This window comes from Phycomyces blakesleeanus, assembly GCF_001638985.1.
Source record: "Phycomyces blakesleeanus NRRL 1555(-) unplaced genomic scaffold PHYBLscaffold_3, whole genome shotgun sequence".
NCBI classification, from domain to species: Eukaryota; Fungi; Mucoromycota; class Mucoromycetes; order Mucorales; family Phycomycetaceae; genus Phycomyces; species Phycomyces blakesleeanus.
In genome coordinates this window covers 1-26,233 of record NW_017265136.1, presented here as the reverse complement: position 1 = coordinate 26,233, position 26,233 = coordinate 1, and the positions used below count along the sequence as shown (strand labels likewise).

At 37.0% G+C, this 26,233-nt stretch overlaps 6 protein-coding genes across 6 annotated transcripts; 3 read left to right on the top strand and 3 right to left on the bottom strand.

Annotated features, from left to right (window-relative positions):
• Window positions 1-383: 383 nt before the first annotated feature.
• On the top strand, window positions 384-818 carry PHYBLDRAFT_140262 (hypothetical protein; the record flags this gene model as incomplete). Its single annotated transcript, XM_018430370.1, has 1 exon — window positions 384-818. The coding sequence occupies one exon, from the start codon at window positions 384-386 to the stop codon at window positions 816-818; it is 435 nt and encodes a 144-aa protein (XP_018296199.1).
• Window positions 819-6,443: 5,625 nt separating this feature from the next.
• On the bottom strand, window positions 6,444-11,430 carry PHYBLDRAFT_185106 (hypothetical protein; the record flags this gene model as incomplete). Its single annotated transcript, XM_018439031.1, has 13 exons — window positions 6,444-6,895; window positions 6,984-7,170; window positions 7,311-7,695; window positions 7,813-8,072; window positions 8,194-8,464; window positions 8,561-8,980; window positions 9,065-9,407; window positions 9,491-9,639; window positions 9,715-9,909; window positions 9,978-10,407; window positions 10,621-10,967; window positions 11,153-11,261; window positions 11,327-11,430. The coding sequence occupies 13 exons, from the start codon at window positions 11,428-11,430 to the stop codon at window positions 6,697-6,699; spliced, it is 3,399 nt and encodes a 1,132-aa protein (XP_018296198.1). The 3' UTR covers window positions 6,444-6,696.
• Window positions 11,431-11,789: 359 nt separating this feature from the next.
• PHYBLDRAFT_179451 (hypothetical protein) lies at window positions 11,790-12,765 on the bottom strand (the record flags this gene model as incomplete). Its single annotated transcript, XM_018438147.1, has 3 exons — window positions 11,790-12,325; window positions 12,526-12,596; window positions 12,731-12,765. 3 exons carry the CDS (start codon window positions 12,763-12,765, stop codon window positions 12,090-12,092), a joined length of 342 nt encoding a protein of 113 aa, XP_018296197.1. The 3' UTR covers window positions 11,790-12,089.
• Window positions 12,766-12,949: 184 nt separating this feature from the next.
• Window positions 12,950-14,206, top strand: PHYBLDRAFT_121769 (hypothetical protein; the record flags this gene model as incomplete). Its single annotated transcript, XM_018428828.1, has 3 exons — window positions 12,950-13,047; window positions 13,186-13,715; window positions 13,814-14,206. Coding segments are annotated over exons 1-3 (984 nt in total), but the record flags the coding sequence as incomplete, so codon positions are not given.
• Window positions 14,207-16,617: 2,411 nt separating this feature from the next.
• PHYBLDRAFT_140257 (hypothetical protein) lies at window positions 16,618-19,397 on the top strand (the record flags this gene model as incomplete). Its single annotated transcript, XM_018430369.1, has 9 exons — window positions 16,618-16,935; window positions 17,003-17,063; window positions 17,227-17,412; window positions 17,484-17,588; window positions 17,837-17,848; window positions 17,955-18,405; window positions 18,542-18,970; window positions 19,106-19,143; window positions 19,234-19,397. 9 exons carry the CDS (start codon window positions 16,618-16,620, stop codon window positions 19,395-19,397), a joined length of 1,764 nt encoding a protein of 587 aa, XP_018296195.1.
• A 2,844-nt stretch (window positions 19,398-22,241) lies between these two features.
• Window positions 22,242-24,815, bottom strand: PHYBLDRAFT_71798 (hypothetical protein; the record flags this gene model as incomplete). Its single annotated transcript, XM_018442540.1, has 6 exons — window positions 22,242-22,522; window positions 22,828-23,424; window positions 23,501-23,584; window positions 23,629-23,682; window positions 23,761-23,878; window positions 23,928-24,815. The coding sequence occupies 6 exons, from the start codon at window positions 24,813-24,815 to the stop codon at window positions 22,242-22,244; spliced, it is 2,022 nt and encodes a 673-aa protein (XP_018296194.1).
• Window positions 24,816-26,233: the final 1,418 nt, after the last annotated feature.

The following is a 26,233-nucleotide window of genomic DNA, read 5'->3' as shown; positions in this document are numbered from 1 at the left end:
AGTATTATAAACAGGGTTTTCTACTCTAAAAGATTCTTAGGTGCTGTTGTTTAGCTTCATAGTTTGTTTAAACCCAATTGTGCAACACAACAAGCTATCATTAACTCAAATATTTGTTATTTGTTGCGTTATTTCATATGTATATATTTGTATAGACACGTACACATTTAAAATAAATAAATAAATAAATATTGATGACGAACCAATGTCTTGATCATATTCAATTACATCCAACGTATCAGACGCTTACACGTATCCGACACTCAACACTTACCTCTTTAACATCTCTCCGCAAACACCTCTTCCACTCCGCACACTTCTTTCTTTTCCATTACATTTTTTTTAGAAAAAATTAACTAGACAACAACAATAACAACAGAAAAATGTCACAGGATTCTCAATCAACCCAATTGGTTCTCCAATACCTCTCCCAAGGATATGTATATGTCTATGACAATCTTAAAGGATCAATCACTATACTACCAGAGCCAGAACGCGTGTTCTACTACCTGTCAATGATCACAAACGCTTTCATTACCCATTCTCCTGCTGCATTACGTCAATTCAACGCATTATTTCAGACCTTGCCTGAACAACTCAACCCTCTCACGATATTCCTCGGATTGATTCTTCTCTACATAATCTATTGTGTATTCATGACCACTGCACGATGGGCGTACGGAATCGTATCGGGTGTAGTGAAGATGAGCCTAGTGATGGCCATTGTAGGAGTATTGGGATATCTAGCACAGGTCTACACAACAGATGGCATGGAAGGTGTAGTGAATGCTCTTCAAGAATTCACGAAACGAACATGAATGAATATTTTTTTGCTTTTTGGATCACACAGCTATTTATCGTATGGACACGCCTTGGAAATGTAATGACGCTTCATGACAAGAAAGGACAAAAAAAAAGAAGAAAAAAGAATTCCCCTTAAATACTTGAATATATGTACACATACACACCCACACACATACGCACACACTCAAAGGTGTAAATGACCTATTTTGAAGAGTCTCTCTTGAGATATATCTAATTATATATATATATATATATGTTTAAACCTGAATGACAGGCTCTTTTTTCTATATACTTTATTTTTCATTTTTTCATGGTAAAAAAAGGCTTGAAGAGTCACAGGCATATGACGTAAAAGGACTCAATGCTGGGTCTGAACTGAAAATGCGTAGCTCATTAACAGCTTTCTCTGTACTTTTTTTTACCTTTTTTTACCTTTTTTTTTCCTTTCTCTCTTTCAATTTGCTTCTTCTTTAAACACCTGATTGCTCACACGCCATTTAAGCACAAAGAATAATCTTTAAAAACAAATTGAGAAAGAAAAGAGCATTAGATACCACAGGTAAAAGAAAAGTTGATGAAGGATTAGTTGATCACTAAATGAATTAGAGGATGCTGTTGAACTCTTCTTCTTGTCGACGTGTATAGTGTACCTGAACTGAACAACTGTGTTAACTCAAATTGTCTAGCCTTTTTATTTTGACCCTATTTTTTTTTACTTTTCCATTTTGTCTAATGAACAAATATCCTGGTTCACCAAAGGGCTCTTCTACAGGAGGTGAGGTTTATTGATTTTTATTTTGCTTTATTTCATTTTTTTTTACTATTCTTGCTGTCATTATTGTCACACACACACATACGTACAGACAAACAGATAGACAGACAAATGTGCATATATGCATAATATGCATATACCTCTTTACAAAAAGCCTTCTTTTTTCTATATATTAAATAGAAAAAAAAAAGAACTTTGACTATACCAATATCAATATCAATGGTCAATGATCAAAATCTGGTTAAAATAAAAATAGTGAAAAAGAAATTCTCCCAAGATATATATATATATATATATAAATGTTTGATTTTTTGGCTCATCATTAAAACTAATAGGAAGCATGTAATTTGTTTTTGTTTTGTATTGTGTATTGTACTTATAAACTTTGTTTTTTGTATTCATTATATATAACATAGGTCCCCGTAATTCAAACCCTCGAAACCGTATTCTGGCAAATAAGGTGGCAGCACCAAGGCCTATAAATTTGCCTAGTCTAAGAAGAGAAAATGCAGGCTCAGAAACCCCTCCGCCCCCACCTACAGTCATCAATACAGGATGGGGCTCACCGTCGTCGGTTCAATCCCCACAACCACAATCAGCAGAATCACAGCAACAACAAACCGAATCAGAACCGGAGCATGGAAATGAGCCAGAACATGGACATGAGTATGAACCAGAACATGAACGTGAACATCGACGTGAACCTGGATTTGAGCCTGAATCACGAGCAGAACTAGCAGATCCACCAAAGACAGATATTGAAAAAGGTAATAAAAATAAAGGATGTCAGAATTTCTTAAGATTATATTTTACTTTTATATATATAATGGTTATTTTGTTACGTTCCAATTATTTGATTGACTAGAAAGAGTTTGGAATACAAATTGGTATATTTGAACTCTTTTATCCTTTTTGTTTTTTTTTTGTTTTTTGTTATTTTTCATTGGATTTTCTATCTTAGTTGAAATCAAAGAGGTAAATTCACATCGCACTTAACCAAAACAAAAAAAAAACAGTCAGTCAGTGCCAAGCTCCTTTAAGGTGTCGCTTTCCCTACCCCCTCTTTCTTGTATTCGTTCCAAATCCACTCATCAGCACAGTGATTTGACTTAGATCCATTTGGACTCCTGTCAAATGCGAAAGTCCGACAACAGTACACACGACTGGGCAGAGGCAAGTCAAACCCAATAGTCTATTAATTATTAAATTAATCAGGTTAATCGGTTAATCAAATAAAAAAAAAACTACTTAAAATTCATGAAATACTCTTTTTCTTCCCACTCATTCATACAGTCTAATGATATAGATGGTTGAAGAGGACGAAATTGCAGAACGAAACAGCCATTCTCATCAGTCAGTCTCTCCTTCTGATCGATTTACAGAAGATTATGACCGTAGTTACCCCCCACAATTTAAACATATCCATGAAGACAAACCCCAGATATGGCGAGGTATTGATGGGCAATCGCGTCAGGGTGATCATCGCTTAAATATAGATCGTCGTTCAAGTGTCGATCGTCGTTCGAGTGTAGATCGTCGCTCAAGTATAGATCGTCGCTCAAGTATAGATCGTCCTGAAACACGTACCTACCGTGAAACGCTCCCACTACCTCCGCTACCTTTAATCCAGCAACAACAACAACAGCAGCAGCAAAATAACCATCATACTCAAAATCAACAGCATAATCAACATCAACATCATCAGCAACAATCACAGCAGCAGCAACCACATCAGCTTCAACAATCACAACAATTTGATCGTGTAGGTGGTGGGGGACCTGAAATAAATGTTTGGCACAGACGGGAACAGCCACTTCATCGACATGACAACGGAAACGGAAGAGGCCGCGGACGTTCCGAAAGGCTACCATCAGATGGATTCCAGCCCGTCTTACTCCAGCGTCCACGTGAAGAACTCGATGGTAATCTAGCCCACCGTGAGGCACTCCCCGCATCGATTCCTATTGGCGAACAACGTACTGTTATGCTCACAGCTGCAGAAAGAGCAAAAAAGAGACGAGATGAAGAAGAGGCGGAATTTGAAGCGATAAAAGAAAGAGCGCGACAAAAGGCACTAGCTTTGGCACCTCGAGTTGAAAAATTTCCTGAAGTACCTGCTCCTACTGCTACAGCCACTGTTGCTAATACCACTGTCACTTCTGCTAATACCACCTCTACTACTGTCACTAATACTGCTACAGGTAATACAACTGAAAAATCTACAGAGCCAGTAAAAAATAACTCCATTATAGTTGAGGAGAGTGGAAATGTTCATTTACAATCTGTTTCAGAAAAATTGGCATTGGAAAAACACCAAACGGTACAACAACAACAACAACAACAACAACAACAGCAGAAATCATCCGCACAAAACCGTGAAACGGAGAAGATAGTCACGACAAATGGTGTTTCAGCAGAAAAGTCGGCGTGGAGATCAATCCCGGCCACATCAATTATTCCTATCACAGAAGACACTGTACAAGAAATAGTCGTCTCAAACACAAGCCTGGGGTCAACATCACCAAGAAAGGTGGATGACATATCAAAAGATAATAAGAAACCAGAGATTTTTGCAGGAAGAAAACTAGTAAATCAAGTCGAGCTGGTCTCGGAAAAATCAACGTCACCATCAACATTATCATCAACAACAACAACAACAACAACAACAACAACAAAAACAACAAAAATAACCAGTGCATATAATTGGCGCCCTTCTGCAGACTCTCCACAAACGGCAAATATACCTGCATCTAGAACAGCGCCAACACCAAAATCAAGCACCACATACGATTCAAAATCTCAAACACAATCAACACATACAACATCAGCAACGGTTCCTGCTCCTGCTTCTTCTAGCGTTAGTGCTACAAATGTTGCTACTCCTGCTGCTATTGCTGCTCTTGTTGCTAGTGCTGCTGGTATTTTGGGTACTTCTAGACCAGCCAAACCTAAAAATATCCATGGGAGAAGTAGAATTGAACCCAAGCCCTTCCGACAGACAACTGAGGCTGTAGAGACCTATGATTATCAGCAAGACAGTCGTATTCAGGCTGGATGGGCTCAAAGTCCCTTTGATAAGGTACCTTCAATCTACAGCACGACCAAAGAAAGCGATGGCTCCAATTGGGGAGCAGCCTCAACCGACCCACACTTTAGCAAGGAAGGCTGGAAGAAACCAGAATGGCAAACCGGAGTAAATGGAGTTGGAGGAAGAGAATGGGAAATAGTAGCTGGAGCTGGAGCTGGATCTGGATCTGGAGGAGCAGGAGCTGGGTTAGAATGGCAGACCTCAACATCAGAGTGGCCAAAGAAACCCGAATGGAAACCATCTGAATGGGATGAACGTGGATTATTGATGGGCGGACGTGGACGTGGACGAGAGCGGGGTCGAGGCAGAGGCAGAGGACGAGGACGAGTTGGACCGGGAGGAATTCGTGATGAAGATTACAATAGTCATGACGGAAGATTGAATAGCGATGGTGTATGGAGAAGATCTTCGCGCAAAGACGAAGAAGCACATCAAGATCCTTTAGAGCCAGTGTCGATCATGACAAAACCACATGCTCATGTCAACTCTACTTCAACTATCAATCCTGAAACCACTCCTAAAACCACTCCAACAACTGCTACCACTACCACCACCCCTAACACCAATACTACCATTATCTCCGAGACGAATACTGGGCATACTTCTGTTTCCACTGCATCTGCTGCAGGATCCACTCCAGACTCGCATATTTCTAGCCACAAATCAGTATCACTGCCGATTAAAAAGATTCTTTCGAGAACATCATCACGCTCACCCATCTTTCCAGAATCGATTAGAAAGTTGGCAGGAAAGAAGCCAGCGTCGCTGACATTCATGGTTAATACAGAAGAAGACGACAAAGATATTACGGTTTGTTTCAATATTTTATTTATTTATTTTATATAAAGAAAGGAATACTGGTTATGGGTTATGTGGCTGTAAAACTAAAACAACCTTGTTATATTTTGCTTTCTTTAAATACGTACATTAGATGGCTGATACATTTATTTCGAGACGAACCAATTACCGAACAGAGTCCCAGACGTCTACACCTCGCTCTCTTTCTGAGAAAGAGGTTGCGTCAAACTATTCAAGTGAATCAGACCATACTGTGGACGAGCCAACAGAGTCTACTGGTTCTGCTGTAACTCCCCCTCCTCCACATCCTTCTCCTCCTACTGCTGCTATTGCAGCTGCAATTGCCGCTAATTCTGTTGGTCATCCTACTAATGGTGGGGATAATGGTAGACATTCGAATATTAACACACCAAACAAGGCACCTTATTCAAGGAAACCGCACCACAACCAGAATCATCAGGCAGTGATGCCACCAGTTATGCTACCCCACAATCCACATTATCCTCTTTTAGTCTACCCATTCCATCATTATGGTGGAGCACGTGAGCAGGTAAATGAGCAGCAACATGGACATCATTATCGCAACCAACAATACATACAACGCTCTTCGATGCAACCCCGGTCCATGAGTTACACCACAAATAGCCCAATGAACATTTATCTGATGCCATCCCAACAAGTCATGTCATACCCTCGACAAGGTTTCCAATAATTGTCATTCAATATATATATATATATAAATATATATAAAAACCAAAAAAAAAAAAAAAAAATCAGCAACCAACCTCTTCAAAAAAAAAACAAATCTTTTCAAACAAAAACAAAACCCCCCCATATTAAACCTTTTTTTTCATTTTCCTTTCTACTTCACCAAATAATAATAATAATAATACTAGTAATAAAATAGCATGAAGTCTTCTTCTATCAAAAATTCGAATAGCCTTGTATTTATTTCTTTGCCAATATTCGATATATGTCTTTATATGGATATATAAGCAACTTAAAATAATTTATTTTTCTATTACATGAATATAAGGGAAATGAATGCATGCATACTTGGAAAAGGCAAGAAATAAAAGTTTTCGTAAGAAATAATAGTTATAGTAGTAATAGTAACATTGATATATAATATATAATATATATAATATAAAGAAGAAGAAGATATGACTTTAAGTATTTACAGCAAGAGAAATTAGAGAGAAAGAACAAAAGAGAGTTTGAATTTGTTTTTTGGTTAAGAGTGTATGCTCATTAGTTCCTCTACTACTTTACACAAGTCTTCAATAGACAAATCTAATTTCCTACCACCGTTCTGACCATCTACTACACCTTGCATTTGTTGAGGAGTCAAGTCCAAAAAGCTCTCAATCAGGTCACCATCAATGACATTACAGCTCAATTCTTGATGATCCACGGTAGACCAATTACGCCAACTGAATAAGAAAAAAAACATTAAATTTGTTTGGTTGTTGCAACATGATACACAATTTGATATAATTCTATTCATGACATCAAACTTACTCTGCATGGCTTAATTCTCCAATGCTGTTTGCAATACGGGTCATATTGCTTTGCATCTGACGTAGCAAATTGAACCTTTCGGCCGAGAGATCCACTATCATACCAATCGAACCACTTGTAGCAACAAATATAATCGACGAGCTGACAGTCTGACTATCCGGATCTGAATTGTCCACACCCAAAGATCCTTATTAAACAAAAAAGATGGTAATTAGCCAGACCTATTCTATATAATATCATTCGATTGATTGATTGTTTGTTTGTTTGTTTGGATGGATGGATAGATGGTTGATGTTACCCAGACAGTTTTCCTAGCTATATAATTACCAAATCTAAACTGATTGACCATCTCTCCAAGATGCCATTGACTGACTGTATCCAAGAGCGGTTCTTCTTGAAAAGACTCTGTTGAGTCTGATGGACTACGTTCAACCACAAATAAATGTCCTTCTCTCTCGGCACCAATGTAAAGATCCTGGCTGAGAGCTTCGACTGCAGTAACCTGCTGATGCATCTCATCACTCCCGAGATCTTCAATCGTGTGTGTCTTTGGGTTGTAGTGGAGAGCGGTCATTGAGCAAACAGTGTCACCGGTAACAATCATATCGTTGCAACTGGCCACAGAGGTGGTTACAGTAGGTGTAGTGTGTGAACATTCAGACACCAGATAACCCTTGCCAGATAATCCTGTTTCCCAAGAATAGATATTAATCTAATTTTTTTTATAAAAAAAAAACACATACACAAATGATTTGTTTAATTAAATATAAAGGGCTTGTAATAAGCAAGTCCAAAATAAGATATATATATATATAAAACAATTACTTACTTGACCACGAGAGGTCACCAAGACCTTTCCATCCATTGGTCGTATATTTTCTACTATTCCATGAGCTTTGATCTGGAATACCAGGTCTAATTTTCGGTCTTTTACAGTGAACACTAAAAGCCTTCCTTCTCCAACAGCATCATAGGCATCGGTTTCCTTTCCAGTTCCGAGAACATAATAAGTATTTGCATCATTGTCAAACACAACCGAGGCCACTGCCAATGGACGTTCTGGTGCTTGAAAATAAATACGATCCAGCACTTTTGTTGTCGTTGATTATTATTATTATTATTATTTTAAAGAAAAGAATAAATTAATATATTTCCAGAAAACCAAAAGAAAGAAAGAAAGAGAGAGTATTTCATTTTAAATTTTTCTTACCTGCAAAAGTTTGGTCATCGATCAATTCAAATCCACCCATCAAAGGTTTTCCATTAGATGATAGCTGTTGTTGAGAAGATTCGGTCACAAGTCCAAAGGTCCTTGTGGATTCTTGGTGAGTGATCCTACGAGGAGTATCGACTGTTGCAATTTTGGTGATGTGTAATTTTTGGATTTCTTCCATCTGACCGATCAACAATCCTTCCTTGGTCGTCAGTGCAATTGCATCTGGGAACGACACACTATTAAAAGATGTGACACATCTTACTTCCTATGTACACATTTATATATGGTTTAATGTGATATTATTATTATTATTTGATTTTGATTTTGATTTTGATTTATAACTATATATGTGTATATTTACCTTTAGATTGACATTGGAATAAAGTAACTTTTGATTTCGGCTATGAATAACACTCGGCTTGTCAGAAGCTGCAAACACATGAGTGGTACCATTCGATGTAAAAGATCCCAGAGAAATCGGCTGTTTTCCAAGGAATGTACGTTTCTTATCCCACAGTTTTCCCTGGCGACTGTCGAGCTTGAAGTTGTAGAACTGACCATCTCCCAAAGCCACAAGCAAATAACAAATCTCCTCGAATTTGGCCATAAGGATCGAACGTGGCATGACAGTACCGGCCAAAGGTTCTTCGGCAATAATATTCAAATAAGGCAGAGACAGCAGTAGGACGCCGACATTACCCCAGATTCCTACAGCCACTACCGAAGATGCCAGAGAAGTATCGGTTGGACTGATATCAATACACGATACTTCATGCTCCAACTTTGTTTTTCTATTTTATATATCCAAATAAATCAATACATATACTTTGTATCTTAAAGTAAAATAAAGCCCTCAAAGTAATACTTGCCCTATTTCTTCAAATCTGTTGTTGGAAACCTGAAGAGCAATAAGTTGGCCAAACCCAGTAGATAGTACACACTGTGTTGGGTTGACACTAGCCACAGTAATCTGGGTGCCTTCGGGTGCTTTCCATTCGTCCAATAAATTTCCGTCTGGGGTAGATTCAACAAGACGGGCGCTGTGCTCAGTAACCTGAATAATGAGATTTCCAACCATCACAGCTGTGACCAGTGTACGTTGATCGAGTGCAAGACCAGAATGACTTTCTACTGGCACCATGGTACTATCTCGCAATTGAAGGATTCGTGTCTGATTAAAGAATGAAATTACCAGCATATCGTCATGACTTTTTTTTTGAAAAAGTTTAATAAGTTAGTTAAATTTTTTTTGTATAGCTTTGTGTGTATGATATATGCATATTAAACTTACACATCTTCAAACAATGGACGTAGAGCCCAGACTCCTTTAACACCACTAATCTCAATAGCCGCAAGTTCATTTAATCCAACACCATTGCGAATAATACGTAATGAACTATCTTTTCCGACACCAGAACAAGTAATCAATTGATTATGTCCCTACAAATACACACCCACACATTTATATATAAATATATAAATATATATATATATATATGTTTATTCTTATTTTACCTGCTTATCCAAGTCAGCGACACAAAAGTCAGAGATGGGGCCGAGGTTTGGAAACTCTTCGAGAACTTCTAGTTGAACGTCGCCTGATGTGGTGTCATCACATTCCATAATATGAACCAACTGGGAGTCTCCTAATGTGGATCCTACGAATACGACATCGTTATCCAAGTATACCAAACATGAAGGCAAAGGAATCTATATAAATTAAATTAAATTAAAATAAAGGCTTTAATATTTCTCCACATGTAATATATATATATTACCTGACCAAGACTAATTAAAGAAAGTCGATCTACAGTCTTGTTATCCAAAGTTACTGCCAAAAGATAGAGTGTTCCATCGGTGTCTGCTAGCATTATGCGAGATCCACTTTGATCCATGATCGAATAACTGTTGATCGTGCAAGGTCGGATGCCAATTGCTCTTGGGTTTTTGTCTGGGTGAATAAAGCGTATGTATTGACCCGAAATGACCACCACTCCACCCACAGGCGCGGGCATTGGAATCAAAAGATTCGCATCTCTGCCAAATCGCTCTGGCTTCATTTTGTAAGGCACAAGTTCTCGGTTCCGAAGGTCTAAGGTGAATAGCTCGAGAAAACGGTGGCCCACAGGTGTATCATACAATACCATAAGTGTAGGTTCATCTGAGTTTTGCAAGAATGCAATCGATACCACAAACATATCTGCAAGACTTTATATGTATATATAATATTGTTGTTGTTATTGTTATTGTTGTTGTAGTAGTAGTAGTAGTAGTAGTAGTAGTAGTAGTAGTAGTAGTAATGATAATAGTTATATGAGTTTCTTTTTCTTCTTGTCGTGTGCACTCCTTAATCCACTGATAAAATCAGCTGTCCATCATAACTATAAATAAATAAGCAATTAAATAAAGAGAAAAGCATACTTGATGTGGACAAAGTCTTGAGGTGTTGAAGATTTAGTTTGGCTGTGTCTTCGCCGAGATTCACGTGTTTTAAGAGATGATCGTCGACGATGATTAGTTCCTTCGCGATTACGAGCGCATTCACTTGGGATGATTACGGTGAGAATGTTCTGATAAAGAGTTGCTGCAAAGTAGATACCAGACGGATCCATAGCTGTACGAATATTGCCAGTCTCCATTCTCATTTCACCTGGCATCAGTACTTCGCCGCTTGCCTCGGTCAGAACTTGTTGCGATGACTCTGAGTAGTTCAGAACACAGTACTTGTGACGTGCGGTCAATAAGAAAAGGGAAGCTTTGTCTCGACCCTTATTATCATCGATCGATCGATTGATTGATTATCATTAACTTTTTGGTTAGAGATAATGTTTGTATACATGCTTGTGCATTCAATTATACAACTATAACAGTAGCAGTAACAGTAGTAGTAGTAATATATTTATTTGTTCTTTTAAAAAAACGTGCAAAGAAGAAGACGAATAGAAAGACTCACGGGTGGGACATGAAGGGTCATTGCAGTAATTGTACCATAGATACTGAATTCCAGCGTAGGCTTGAGTCCATCTGGAGTCAAGGTATAGATCTCGATACGTGTTCCTTTGCTACCCGACCCCTATCAGCACAGTCTGTGGTGGTGAATTATAAATGCAGGGGAACTTTGGCTTACCCAAGCACCAAGTTGGTGTCGTTTGGTGCTGTAAAGGATCCTTTGACTGCAAATTGTGTGGCAGTTGGTTTCTGAGCCGTTACGACATATTTATGGTAAGTCATGACGAGTCAAAGAACAATAAGAATAAGAAGAAAAAAGAAAAGAGAGAAAGAGAGACAAGTAGGCAGGCAGGCAGGCAGGCAGGCAGGCAGACAAAAAAAAACTATGAATTGGTCTGAGAATAGGATATTAGCGATCACCGTCACACTCACTAATTAACTCACCACCACTTATACGCACTTCATACTTCACACTCCACACTCCACACTCCACACTCCATAAACTCCACACAATTTACTCCACACTCTAAATACTTTTAAAACACGAATAAACCCACTTTTTACGTCCTCTCCTTATAAGCGTATTACACACAAGCCACGTAAACAGCACACACACACGCCCACATGCACATGCTTCATATAAATATAAATATAAATATATATTGTTTATTTGTTTTCACACGAGATATATTTATTTTATGATGTGATGTTTCAAAAGGAAAAGAAATCAAAATATACTCAAGTACACGTATACACGCAAGCAGCCATAAACACACTTATACACCCATATATATATATACAAATGGGTGTATGTGCTTTGTGTGCTTTGAATGAAACAAAGAAAAAGAAGAAGAAAAGAAAGACAAAACAAAACATGGCATCTTAATAAAGAGAGGGAGTTGGAAGATTGACAACTCGGTTGAGAGGGGGGGTTTTTTTTCTTAGATTGCCTGGGGCTCATGGGTGGATGAGGTATCTACGGGTGGGTCGTCATAATCGATTTCAGGGGTGAGGGTGAGGAAACCATGGAGATCGGGTTCTTGTAATGGGTAGACCGAGTCATCTGTGGCATAGAGAAAGAACTCAACCGAGTCGTGTGTTGACTCTCTGTTGAACCAGGCAGATACAACCTCTGCTTCCGGCTGAACGGGGCGAGAACAAGTGAGCGAAAGGAATTCTATTGACGTCGACATTTATCAAAGAAGAAGAGAAAGAGAGAAAGGAGAAAAAATAAAAAAGAAATAAAAAAAAGTGTGAGAGAAAAAAAAAATATAAATAAATAAATAAATAAATAAAATATATATATATATAAAAGGTCAACTAAAGCAAAGCAAGGCAAAGCAAGGCAATAATAGTATTAGCTGTTTATGCTGTTACCTTTTTCGGTTTTTGATATTATTATTATTTTTTGGATTTTTAACTGGTTGAGTACCCGACTAACGAACCGTCTAAAGAAGTACAAAGAAAAGAAAAGAAAAAAAAAGTCCCTCTTATTTCTTGATCTTTTGAATGTTTGAGTTGTGTTCTTTTCTGTGAAGAAGCAGTAGAATCTATTGCTTGACTTCATTTTATTTTTGCGGACACGTGTTGGTTGCAATTGACTTTGCAACATGCCATTCTTGCGTTAGTAGGCCTGTTTCTAATCGGATTATTTATTCATGTATTTGTGTATTTATTAATATTTTATACAGATCCTTTGGTTGATGTTAAAGTAAAGAGTAGACACGATCGGCCAAATAATATGGCATTGGCTATATAAATGAAGTTGTTCAAAAGAGAATCAGCATCGTCTATTCTCATCTATCCTTCTATTTCTCTTTGGTTGCCTTTAACTCAAAATGACAAGACTCTCACTAACTGCTATTGTCCTAGCCATCTCTGCAGTGACCCTGGCCCAGGGTAAGTCAAATAATCTATATAGAACAAACCAATAAGAGATCCAAAAAATCAGATTTTTTCTAATCTGGGCGGTTTGTCTTTTGTGGGTCCTTTATTTTTTTTATTTTTTATTTTTTACTTTCTTATTTTGGGTTGTAGCACAAGGTCCCGAATGTTCCGGTAGCATCAAACCCATAAGTCAGGGTGACCTTGAAGCTATCAAGAACTGTAAGGTCTTCACTGGCTCAATTCTTATCGATGCCACCCAAGAGGCCTTCCTGACTCTTAACGGGGTCGAGGAAATAACCGGCGATCTTATTGTCCAATCAAGCGTTGACCTCAAGTCATTCAGTGCACCCCAGCTAAAGGTCGTCCGGGGGGAGCTCAAGCTGCAGAACCACACTATCCTTGAACGTGCAGACCTACCTGCCCTGGTCGAAGCAAAGGGACTCACCCTGGCAATCTTGCCAGGTCTTCAAATCATCCAGTTCCCCAGCGGTCTCAACAAGGTCGAGTCTGTTAGAATCGAAGACACCCGTGCACCAGCCGTCACTGGCCTGGGTCCCGAGACCATGGACACTTTTATTCTCACAAACAACAATTACATGCGCCAGTTTGATCTCTCAACCGTCAAGCAAATGACCGGCACACTCTTTATCACCTCTAATGGCCAAGGTCTTGACTTTGGGGTAAGTCAATCAGTTCATTGAGAACTAGTTTGAGCTGTTCTACACATCTGTTGCTATACTTATCTATTTTATGTTTTTATTGACTTCCATTCTCAAAGGCGACCAATCTGGCCACTCTCCGCAGTGCCACATTCCGCAACCTTGCTCAGCTCAACCTGCCTGTTCTCACAACAGTGGCAGCGGATATTTCATTCCACCAAAATGAATTCACCAAGCTTTCTCTTGATGGCCTTGAGATGATCGGTGGCACGATGACTCTGGCAAACAATGACCGGCTCACTGAGACCTCGTTCAAGAGTCTGTTCAAGATCGGTGGTGCTCTGTCGATCGGCAACAACACCCAGCTCAAGGCCATCGACGGCTTCTCTAAATTGTCCGAGGTAGATGGAACAATTGACCTCGCAGGTGCCTTTGACTTGTACGCCATGCCAGCCATCCAAGATATCCGCGGTGGAATGCGGCTCCAGACCTCAAGTTCGGTTTTCCCTTGCTCAGAACTCGAAAAGAAGCTCAAGGGAGACAATATCGTAAAGGGAAATACATGGAATTGTGCCTCTAGTCTCGAGGAAAGTCAGATGGCGCCAACTCTCGGACAAGAGTCTTCGCCTTCAGCTGGCCAGGCCAAGATTGGCACTGGTTCGACCGGAAATATGGGATCCTCGGGATCTGGTAGTGCTGGTTCAAGCTCAAGTTCATCCGGAAGCGGCAGCAATGGCTCAAGTGCCAATATCGCTGGTTCAGATCTTGATCAAACCACATCTGTTGCCACTCAACTCCAGGGATCCTGGCTCGCCTTTGCCATGGGTATTGCGGTAACCTTTTGGTTCTAGGTATTAAGCCAGTCTTAATCACAAGTGAAAAAAGAAAGAAAGAAAGAAAGGGATTAATACGCCAACACCCTTACAAACCCTTAAAATTCCCCTTTTTCTTTTACTTGTTTAATAATTACTTGATTACTAGCCCAAACGCTTATATTTTATATACAAAATTATATCTATACATATCTTAACGTATCTATACATATATATCTGTATTTTTGTCAACCTTCTCTATGTTTAATTCTCTTTTCTTCTTCTATTTTACTACCATTTTCTTGCCTTTCTTTCCTTTTTTTTTTGCTTTTTGTTTTTTTCTTACTTTCAAAATAAAATTCGCGCTATTAAAATAAAAAATTAAAAAAGTTGCGGTCGTAACAAATAAGGTTTTGTCCAATAGAAACAGTTTAAATTATCATTATTTCTAATCTACAATTATTCCGAACAATTATGTCTTTTTAAAAACATGTAATTTGAATAAAGTCTCAATTCCTTTTCATTAATAGGTGCTTTGTATATACACAGTAGTTATGCAACCAATTTTGTTTAATTTGATTCGATTTGAGCTCTAAGAATTCTACATTTTGACTTTTTCAAGTAATAAAAGCACCAATGATAAAGAAAGTATGAATGGGTATAAGTATTCCCATCTACTCTTTTTTTCTTTTTCTTTTTTGCTTACTTAACTTTATATCTGGTACACCTTACTAACACCCCCTTGACACTGCACTACCATTTCCCTCAATACCCCCTTTCCTTGAGCTCGCTTATTTCAAAACGATCTTTATTTACGTTTGAGAGTGTGTTTAATTAATGTCCTTTTCTTAGAATTTATGCCTGTATTTATTTCTTCATTTCTGTTACAAATAACATTCCTTTAGATACAATACTCGCCTCTTTTCTCGCGTCTTTATCTATTATTACTATAGCCATTTTACGGTACCTAAAAGAAAAATATATATATTCAAATACAGAAAACAAAAAAAAAAGAAAGACCGTTGATCCATTACCCGAATTATAGGATTTTAAACATTGTTTCACACACACACAGAAAAGCATGTGGTGTATGGTGCATTATGTGTGGAATGGGCTTTATTGGGCTTAAGAATGCTTTGTTACAAGATATTGCTGAGATTTGTTGAACTAACAAATGGGATAAATATACCCTTTTTCTTTCCATTTTACCTGTGATTTACCAGGTAAATTATACCTTGTACAATTGTTTATTTATATTCTATATAAAGGTACTTTGGTTTTTCTGTATAGGCAAAGATATATACATATATGAATGCTATAGAGATCATAATTATAAAAGAAAATTTGAATTTAGTAACAAGGTTGTCTATTCAAAATGTAATAAACTTTTGGCTCTTGTAGATAGATTTTCAAGTAAAATGTTCTAAATAAGAAATAAGATATATATATATATAATTTATGGACTTTAATTGGTCTATTAATGGTAAATTTCTCCAAATAAAATAATCGAATCTATCTATAGCGTGTCATCTATTATTAATTAACCTTGACAGAAACCACAGAACAATCGCACAGCTCAAGGATGAGTAATAATAAGTCTTTTCTTGTGTGCGTGTGTGTATGTCCCTTTTGCTCGGTGTATACATATCTATGTCAAGTTGTGTATTAATGTATACATATACTACTGCGGCAGTTAAGAGTCATTTTATCCCATGGTTGCACAACCACTGTAGACCCTCAAAGATATATAAAAAAATATAGACAAGATTGAATACTCTGGCCTAACACACTATATAAATAAATTGTATGTATAGTTTAGATACCATTTTATGCATCGACACCTACAGAAGTATAGTTTATATAAAAGAAAAGAATAAAATCTATTGAGCAGAAAATATCCAAAGTATAGATATATTAAGGGTTCAGCCCCTTTTTCTGTGATCATACCTTATATCTGTACACCCAACCCTCCAAAAATAGGTCTATAATTCACAGCCAGTCTTTGGTTGTAAATTTATATATATATATATATTTTTCTTTCTGCTTAATTTAATCTAAATTGGATATCCACCTTTCTCTTTTCTTTTCTTTTTCTGTTGTTTTATTCAAACATGGATGGGCTATCAAAAAGCTACACTGACAGTATCTACAGCAATGACCCAAGAGAGGACACCAATGCCTTGGGCCTCACGCATTCAATAAACTCCAACTACAGTGGCTCTCCCCATGATTCTTCTGCAGTCGAGCCTCGGCCTAGAAAGATGTCCAAGGCATCATTAACAAGTGTCTTTGAAGACACCGAGTACAACGGTCTGAGTGTCGAGCCAACCCCAACTCCTCTACCAAGACTTCAAATGTTTATCATCAGTATCATCCTGTTCAGCGAGCCATTAACATCGACCATCTTATTTCCCTTTATCTATTTCATGGTTTGTCATTAATTAAAGAATTAATTATATATGTCCATTTTACTCACTTGGTTTGTACATTTCCCAGATCAAAGACTTTCATTTGTCAGATGATGAAAAGGAAATCGGTGCATATGCAGGCTGGATTAGTAAGTCAATCACAAAAAAATAAGTGTCATTATATGGACGTCATTAAAAAAACACCTCCCCTCCTCTCCCCTTACACCATCAAACAAATCAATTACCCGTCTCCTCTTTTTTTTTGATTCTGCTGTAGATGTACTGATGTGCTTGTAATATTTTGTTTTCTAGCCTCGGTGTTTTTCTTGGCTCAGTTCTCTACAGCGATACAATGGGGCAAGATATCAGATAATCACGGAAGAAGACCTGTACTACTCACAGGTCTAATTGGAAACAGCATATCAGCTTGTATGTTTGGACTCAGCAAGAACTTGTGGTGGGCAATTGGAGCACGAGCATTTTGTGGAATTGTAAACGGTAAATCTATCTATATAAATTATTTTCTATTTCCTCCCCTCCCTTATCATTCACAAATCATATCCATACAGGAAACAGTGGTGTGGCCCGAAGCATGGTTAGCGAAATAACCGATTCGACAAACAGAGCAAAGGCTTTTTCGATCTTTGGTTTCTGTTGGGGTATTGGCATGATTGGTAAGTGTAGAAAGATAGATACACAATTTGCTTTTGGGGATATTCCAGTATTACATAGGACTGCATTGTATCTTATTCTGTAATCCATAACTAATATATATTTGTGTATTCTTATAGCTGGTGAGTGAAAATTGACATGATATCAATTAGCATATACGCACACATTTCCATATTAAATACATTAAAGACTGACCAACTATTCTATCGACTATTTAAAACAATCCAAATAATAACAATAATAACAATAGGCCCGGCTCTTGGTAAGCTTTTATTTATTTATTTCTTTTTGTGTGAGTGAGTTAATGAGTCAAGAGAAGCGTTAACTAACATTTACACAATATATAAATAAATAAAACAAAATAACAGGTGGCTATCTTAGCAGACCTGTTGAAGGATTCCCTGAATACTTTGGTGACAATGAATTCTTGAAGGAATATCCCTATTTCCTGCCTTGCTTTGTGTCCTCCATAGGATCCTTTATTGGTTTCCTCATAGGTTACTTTTATCTCAACGAAACTAACCCTCTGACAATCGCCAAGAACATTGAGAACGAAAAGGCAAAGCAAGATGAAATAAGAGAGTCTAATGACACCAGCAGTATCCGCACCAACAGCAATACCGACAACGACACCGAGCGCCTATTGTCTGCAGACCATCAAACATCCAGTGCACAAACCTACAAGACATTTTCTAACGCTAACGATCTCGATGCTACTGGTTCCCAATCAACCAAGGCAGAAGAAGAACCCAAGAAAGGCTACCTGAATGCCCTTAGTTCGGTATCCCGCGACTCGGCTTTGCTTATCCTGGCATACTCGTAAATATTCTCTACTAATGTTAAGATTAGACTACAGGACTCCCATAGTGTATAATTTTACTAAAGAAAGAAAGAAATGAAAGATATAAAAAAATTAAACAATTGATATCTTTTTTTTTTATGTTGTTACCATTAGCTTATTTGGTTTCCACTCCATGGTTTTCGACGAAATCTTGCCACTTTACTTTTTGGCCCCTACTTATGCTGGTGGTCTAGGATCAACTTCCCCTGAATTTGCAAAGGCACTTTCAATTCTGGGCATCCAGCAGCTCATTATCCAGTTTTTTGTCTACCCACGCCTCAGCAGAAGTTTCTCGACTCTGGTCATGACACGTTTTGCTCTGGTGGCATTCGTCTTTGTCTACTTCCTCTTCCCAGAACTATCGACTGTCAAGGAATGGGTCAATATGGCAATTGAGGACGAAAATACAAAAGACTGGGTCTTTAGAGGAGTATATATGAGTCTCTTGTTTGTAAGATATCTTGGAAACTGTCTTGCATTCACTAGTTTGATGATCTTGGTCAGCAACTCGGCTCCAGCTGAAGCGCTTGGAACTGTTAATGGGTAAGGATAAACCAGACACACACACACACACACACACATATATATATATATATATGTATGTGTGGGAAAGGAAATCTGGAATGAATTAGTGGAATTCATTTATTGATTTTTCTTTTCTTGTGTTTGCATATGTAGTGTTTGCCAATCTTGTCTTTCTCTAGTACGAGCATTTGGTAAGCTATAAATTAAACAACTAAAGACCTTCCAATTGAATGAATAGGTTATGGTTTTACTAATTACTAATAATATTATTATGAAAATAGCACCCACGATTGGTGGAACACTTTGGTCTATTTCTCTTCGCACAGGCAGCGGTTATCCATTTGACCACCACATGGTGTATTATATTATTGGCACTTTAGCCTTTTTTGGATTACTTCAAACTTACTCTATTCCAGCCGACATTGCATCACGTGGCAGACGTTGAGAAACTAGGACGAGTTAATAAATTATATATATATAACAATTGACTTTTATACAGAAAAAAAAAGATATCCTTTTTACAAAAGAAATACACATGTATATACAATTATACATACATTTGCATGTCTTTTATTTATTTATTTATATTTCAAATATATCAGTTATCTATTTTTCCGTTTCAATTTAATTTAATAGAATAATAACGTATATTGAAAGAAAAATACATATATTTCTAAATTGATGAGGTTATATAACTACAATTTCTGCAATTCTTGTTATATCTATGACAGAAAATTTGATATTGTATAATAGTAAGACTATTTTCCGGTTCGGACCTGAGCAGTCTGTCCATAGGAAGAGACGTGTATTTTGGCCCAAATCGATAGAATGCTGTACCACCTATGGAAGTAGGATATACAATAGGGTCACAGACAATTTTAATAAACAAGTTCTTCTTCCCTTGTTTTATTGAAGGGTATCTTGAGAGATCCCCGAGCGAAAGTAGAGAATTCAGAGCAACATACTAAACGGACTTTGGTTGATAAGCACTGATTGATATCCCTAAAACCGAACTTTGCGACGCACTGTCCATTCCTGTGAGAAACAGCTACGAAAACATACCAGAACCTATCTACCAGCTACATCCCAGTACGCTTTATATTTCCCCACAAACACTAAACCTCAGACCCTTCTATGCCAATTCGTTCTTGAGCCCGATAATCCTATCTCCATCGCTCTTGAATTCCTGGCTACTCAATCCGTTCCAATATTACACCATCCTTTTTTTTTTGAACCACTGTTTATCAAGTTATATATATATATATTTGGTAAAGTATCTAACTAGAAATATGACAATAAACACATATTTACTCAAGTATCTGTTGGCTACTTTTAATATTAATAATATAGCTACCATTATATCTTTTTGATGCCACTCATAATAATATTTATAATTTTTATTGTGGCATGTCTTTATAAAATAAATGTATCCTAACTTTGCTTTTATATCCGCATTTTCTTTGTAAACCGTATTCAGTTAAGTCCAAGTGTTGTTTTGTCAGAACAACAACATCTGGCAAGTCTTTTACAAAGCAAATTCCGTATACACTCGTTATATAATAATAAAAGTAATAGCTTGTTACAGAAATTAACATACAAAGAGCTTTCATGTTGTACTGTTTGCTGGTTGTCATTTCTTAGTTCATGGCAATTAGATCAAATCCGTAAGTATTAAATTTCGTATAGCTTACAATCAATGGCACTCTCTAATGTACAGATATCTTTTTTTTATAATATTATATAGTCGACTATCTTTTCAAATAAGTACTAGTGTAAGTACTTAAAACAACAAGTTAAAACTATATAGTAGGAAGTATTGCTACATTCAATTGTTTTACGAAATGAATGTATTAAAAAAAAACTAGAATTATTTTCAAGAAAATATTATTGTTCAACTATCAAAATAAACAAAACAAAAAAATCACTCAAAATAATGCAAAATCGCTTCTTTAAAATGTATGCTTTCCCATATGTGAAATGCTAAGAAATATACTTTCCCACAAACGCTAATTATTCGGGCCAGACACTTTTCCTCTCGGGCACGATGTTTCTCTGGAGCACTACGTTTATTGAATCTCCGCCTTTCACCATTTACCGGCCTCATAAAAAGTGACTTGTTGTCCGGCATCCAGCAATTTTATCTGGTCCCTAACCACCCAAAGTAGTTTATATGAGTAAAATCAATCTATCAAAATACAAATAATTTAATTCATAAATAAAGTACATCTTCATTTAATATAACGGAATTTCTAGGTGTACTTAAGTAGTAACCATATTAAAATTTCTATTTTTTTTTATGCAGTATATACAAAATATACAATTTGTAAACGTCATGCCCGAGAGGCAAAACGTTGTGTCCCAAACGTGACTGTGTATGAAACGTCATGCTCGAGAGGCAAAATGTCGTGTCCCAAACGTGACTGTGTAAGAAACATCATGCTTGAGAGGCATAACGTCGTGACCTAAATGTGGCAATAGAATAATTGTGTTCAAGAAAACTGTTGATGCAATATTTTACTTATTGAAAGTAAAGCTTCTATAAGTATAATTATAGAGGTTTCTAGAATTTTACTTTACATTTTAAAGAGTTTATATTCAATGCAATGTCTTTTTTATTGTAGTTCTCATGCAATAAACGCACAATATAAAATAAATAAATAAAAATTGTGACCACACCTATTTCTGTAAAAACACAAGATCTATTTAGTTCTCGTCAACAAATCATATACCTGCTGTTGCTGATGAGTCATTTTTTCACGATTTAACTTGAGACATAAATCATATATTTTCATTTTATGTGATTTAAGTGGAAAAGATTATAATCCATATAATTTGCATTTTTTTCAAAAACTTTCGTAATAGATATAAAGGTAATGAAGCCTTTTATGCCTAAGAAAGTTTGCATAGCAGTAAAGCTAATATATTTTTACAAAATTCATGTTTTTACTTTTTATTTTTTATTTTTATTTCTTCTGTAAAAACTCTTTCTATCATTTCCTTGCAACATGTACATGAGATATTTTATCAAAAATACAAAAAATGAAAAATATTTATATAAGACCAAAAAAAGTTTTTAATTACATATATTCAGATAACATATGAATCCAGTAAAAGTTTCATAGAAAACAAATGAGAAAAAAGTGATTCTACAAGCAAATACAATATTTTATTTTATTGAAAAAAAGCAAATTTTTGAGATATTACGTTAGTTTTCTCATGATCGACCCTTTCAATTCAACTAAAAATTCTAGAACACATACATATATCTATAAACTACTTGGATCCAAAGTTATAGAGAGCCAAGACTTGAATTGATGAAATAACTAGATGCAAATGCATAATATAACATATTCGAAGATAGTTTGGCTCGGTCTGTGTAACACCATCCGATATTTATGATTTTTAATTCGCTGGTTATAAGTGTAACTCGAAGGGTAAAGTACTTCCCACGAATGATCTCTAGAAAAAAACAGAGCAGAGAGTCATTTAACCCACAAGTGATAGATAGCTTATGTTGACACAAAGAAACAAATTGATAAGATTTATAAAGATTTAAAAAAGATTGTCTAGCTAATAAAATATAAAAGTAAATGAGTAAATAAATAAGAAAAGATCTAGCTAATAAAATATAAGTAATAAAGTATAATTAAAAGAGTAATAAAATAAAAAAGAATATTGAAAAGAAATTATTTTGGAGTAAGATCAATTGGTTGATCTAGAACAGAATGGAGAGAGAGCATGACATTTCGGCAATCATGCTTGTTAAATTCTTTGAACTTATTCCAGTAAGTATCAAAGTTATCATCAATTTTATTTCTGGCACAACCTAAAAAAAAATAATTCAGGAACGGTTGGCCATTTTCTAGAGATATTACGGGAAAGGTCAACTGTTGTCCAGTGATTACTGTTAACATAATTAAAAATCAGAGGTTGTTGTTGTTTGGTTTTGTTGTTGGGAAGGGCAAATGGGAGAAAGGTTGTTGAGGGGGTGTTGGGGTTGTCTGAGTAGACGCAGACTGGTCGTATATATGTGTCCGCAGCTAGTTGAGCACAGTCAGGTGTGTTAAACCACATACTGGCATCTGAACATACTGGGATGAAGTTTGTGTTGGTGTTGGTGTTGCTATAATCGAGTTGAGAGACATATTGAATGATTTTTCCTAGTTGGCTTGTGTCAGTGCCAAAGGTATTTGTGTACAATGTTTTGTATTTCGGCAGGGCGGCTAGCATATCCCTTTTTACAAGTGAAAACTTATTTTGATCTTTATAGATCAAGTGGGAAAGGACCCGAAAACCACACCACCCGTCAGCAGTAGGGCTAAACCCACCCTTGACATCATTGACTATCTCATGAGAGACAGGAAAACTGGGCTGGAATTTGACCCTCTTGCCAACAGAAATGCAATTATCATACTGGTAATCTTCTAGGGTGGTGGCAGGTCTTTTGAACCCATTTTTTTGGAGGGCATCGACTAAAAAGTATATAAGTATAAGACAATAGTTCTCTTTATGGATTCAATTACACTGTAAAATAAGAAAGCATATTACCTGGGTCGAGAGGCTCTTGTTTTATTTTTGTTGTTTTATTTTTGGTGGCATCGACTAAAAAGCATATTCGTGTAAGACGACATCCTTCCACATAAATTCAATTAAAGTAAAATAAAAACACATTTTACCAGGGTCAAGAGGCTCTTGCTTTATTTGTTTTATTTTGTTTTTGGTAGCATCAACTAAAAAAACATGAAAGTATAAGATGGGAATCCTTTCTCATAGATTCAATTACATTGTAAAATAAGAACACATCTTACCTGGGTCGAGAGGCTCTTGTTTGTTTTTGTTTTGTTTTTTGTTTTTTGTTTTTTGTGTAGCTGCAGGCTTTCCCTCCCTCATTTTAGCTCTCAGTCTAACCATTGCCTTAAGGCCAGCCTAGTATTTCAAGATACATATTAATACTTTGTTATTTTTTTTATCTTACATGACCAGACGAAACACTGATCTTCCTCCAGTTTGCCTGACCAAAGTCTTTGGGAAGGTATTTGGGATGTGCACCACCCTTTCTTCTGCCAGGATATTTAATTTTTTTTGGGGCTTGAAAGTTAATCAAAGGGTGCCCAGTTTTGCCTTCGAATTCAGAAGTGACCTTATTGATCTTATTCAGGAGGTTAGCCACTTGCTGGCTGCTCTCACAGGACCAAAACAGTGCCTCGAGTTTAATTACTTCCTCCATCCACACCTCTGGTCTTTCCTCAAGCTGGAAGTTTCCCTGACAAGTGTTGTCCCTTGGCTTTACATTACGAGGGTCAATAACCCACCTTTCAGGGATATCAGAAATATAGATATCTCTTCCAGCAGGCAAAGAATGGCGACAAGGTAGACCATACTGGAGCTTGTTCATGAATTCACAAACAATACTGCTTTCACATTTCAGTCGAACCTCTTGGTCTATTACCAGTAAAGCTCGCTTTGAGACCTTCATGAGCAGTCTAGACAAAAGCTTGTTTCGTCCAACAAGAGGGTCAACCGTGGTAGATTCCCTGATCTCCACATTCCGGAAGTCTCTCTCAAGCCTCTCAATATATCTTGAAATATTTTCAAAGGCGAGATCCAGAGAAGCTATTGCAGATATACCTCTCTTTAAGGCTTGATGGGCACTTTTCACTCTTTGAGATGTTGTGCATCCAAAATGCATTATCTTCTGAGTAAGATAATCTGCCCACTTCTCTTGGCATGTAATCCACCTGTCATGAAAATATGCCGAGACTGGCGCTTTCACATTGCCGTTTTCTACTTCGGAACCAGCAGATACAGCGTTGAACTTATTCAGTGCCCAGTCAAACTCCTTCTTACTTTTGCTATGGATCATATTGGATATATATCCCGTCAGCTCTTCCTTTTTTGTACCAAGCCAACTTTTCCCAAAAAAGCCTTTTCCACACTATTCAGCATGTGCCAGTAACAAAGCAGCTTGCTGTTGTTCGGAAACACAACATCAAGAGCATTCATAAGTGCAGCACACTTGTCTGTCACAAAAACTGTGCTAAGAGCCTTGTCTTCAAAAACAAGTGCCTTGAGTTGCTGGAGGAACCAAAGATATGTGCCTTGCTGCTCGTTAGAGACCCAGGCAAAGGCAATGGGAAACGATTTGAGGGTTTCTCCTCCGAGGTTGTGGATACCTTCCACGCAAATCAGCGGCATTGACAAGTTATTGGTAGAATATGTAGCATCTACCACCATAACTTCTGAGAAGCGACGAGCTCTCTCCATCATCTTCTGATTGGTAAAAAATACCCTCTCCAGCGAATTGTCCCCGTTTACATCATAATGCACCTGGTAACCTTTTGTTTCCATCATCTTAACAAGTCCAGTACCTGCATTCTGGGCAACAGGGGCAGAAACTCGAGCAAAGGCAGCCTTGATATTGTTGATATCGCTAACGTACAGCTTATGACCATCGTCTTTTTCGTCTGTGATAACCCTTTGGATCTCACGAGTCTTGGCCTTTGTCTCAACAAGTTTAGATATCTGCTTAGCGTCTTTGGCAGTAACTCTTGACAATCTGCCTTTCAGAGTCAATTCCAATCATTTGTCATCAAGAGGATGATTGTGATAACTCTCTATTTCACTAGAAGCTTTCAAGGGAAGATATCCTTTGATTCCTTTCTTGTAAGATAGCTTTATCATGTAAGGACATCTGGTTTTCGAACTAGGGTGGATTTTTACGCAATCGCAGTCTTCAAGTTTATGGGTGTTTCTATAGTGACCACCCCTGGTACACTTTAAGTAAACCCAGGTTGGTTTACAGTCTTTAGTTGCAAGAGTGAAGTTGTTAGCAAGTGCATACTTCTGCATTTTAGAAATAGTCACAGTCATGTTGGCATAGTCATCAACTGGTGTAGTGGGAAAGTCTTGTTGAACGGGATAATATTCATTTCCGTCAATAAAAATTGATTCTTTATTGATAGTATTCATGTTGAAGTGATTTCTATTGAGCGATTGTTAACATCGTTTTTACAAATACTAATTTGTAATGATAGAAGTAGCACTCTTGTTTCTTCTGAGAAAAACACTATATTATGTAAAAGATGTCTAATTCTTACAAGATGAGTATATAAAAGAAAAGAAGGTTTTATAACAGGTCTTTCACTAATTTGTTCAGGACACAACTTTTTTTTACTTTCAGATACTCTGTTACCATTGAAAGCCGGACCATAGTCACTTTTCAGGAGTCTGATACACAATTAAAATCAGTGTTTAGAATATTTTTAGTACTCTATAGAAACG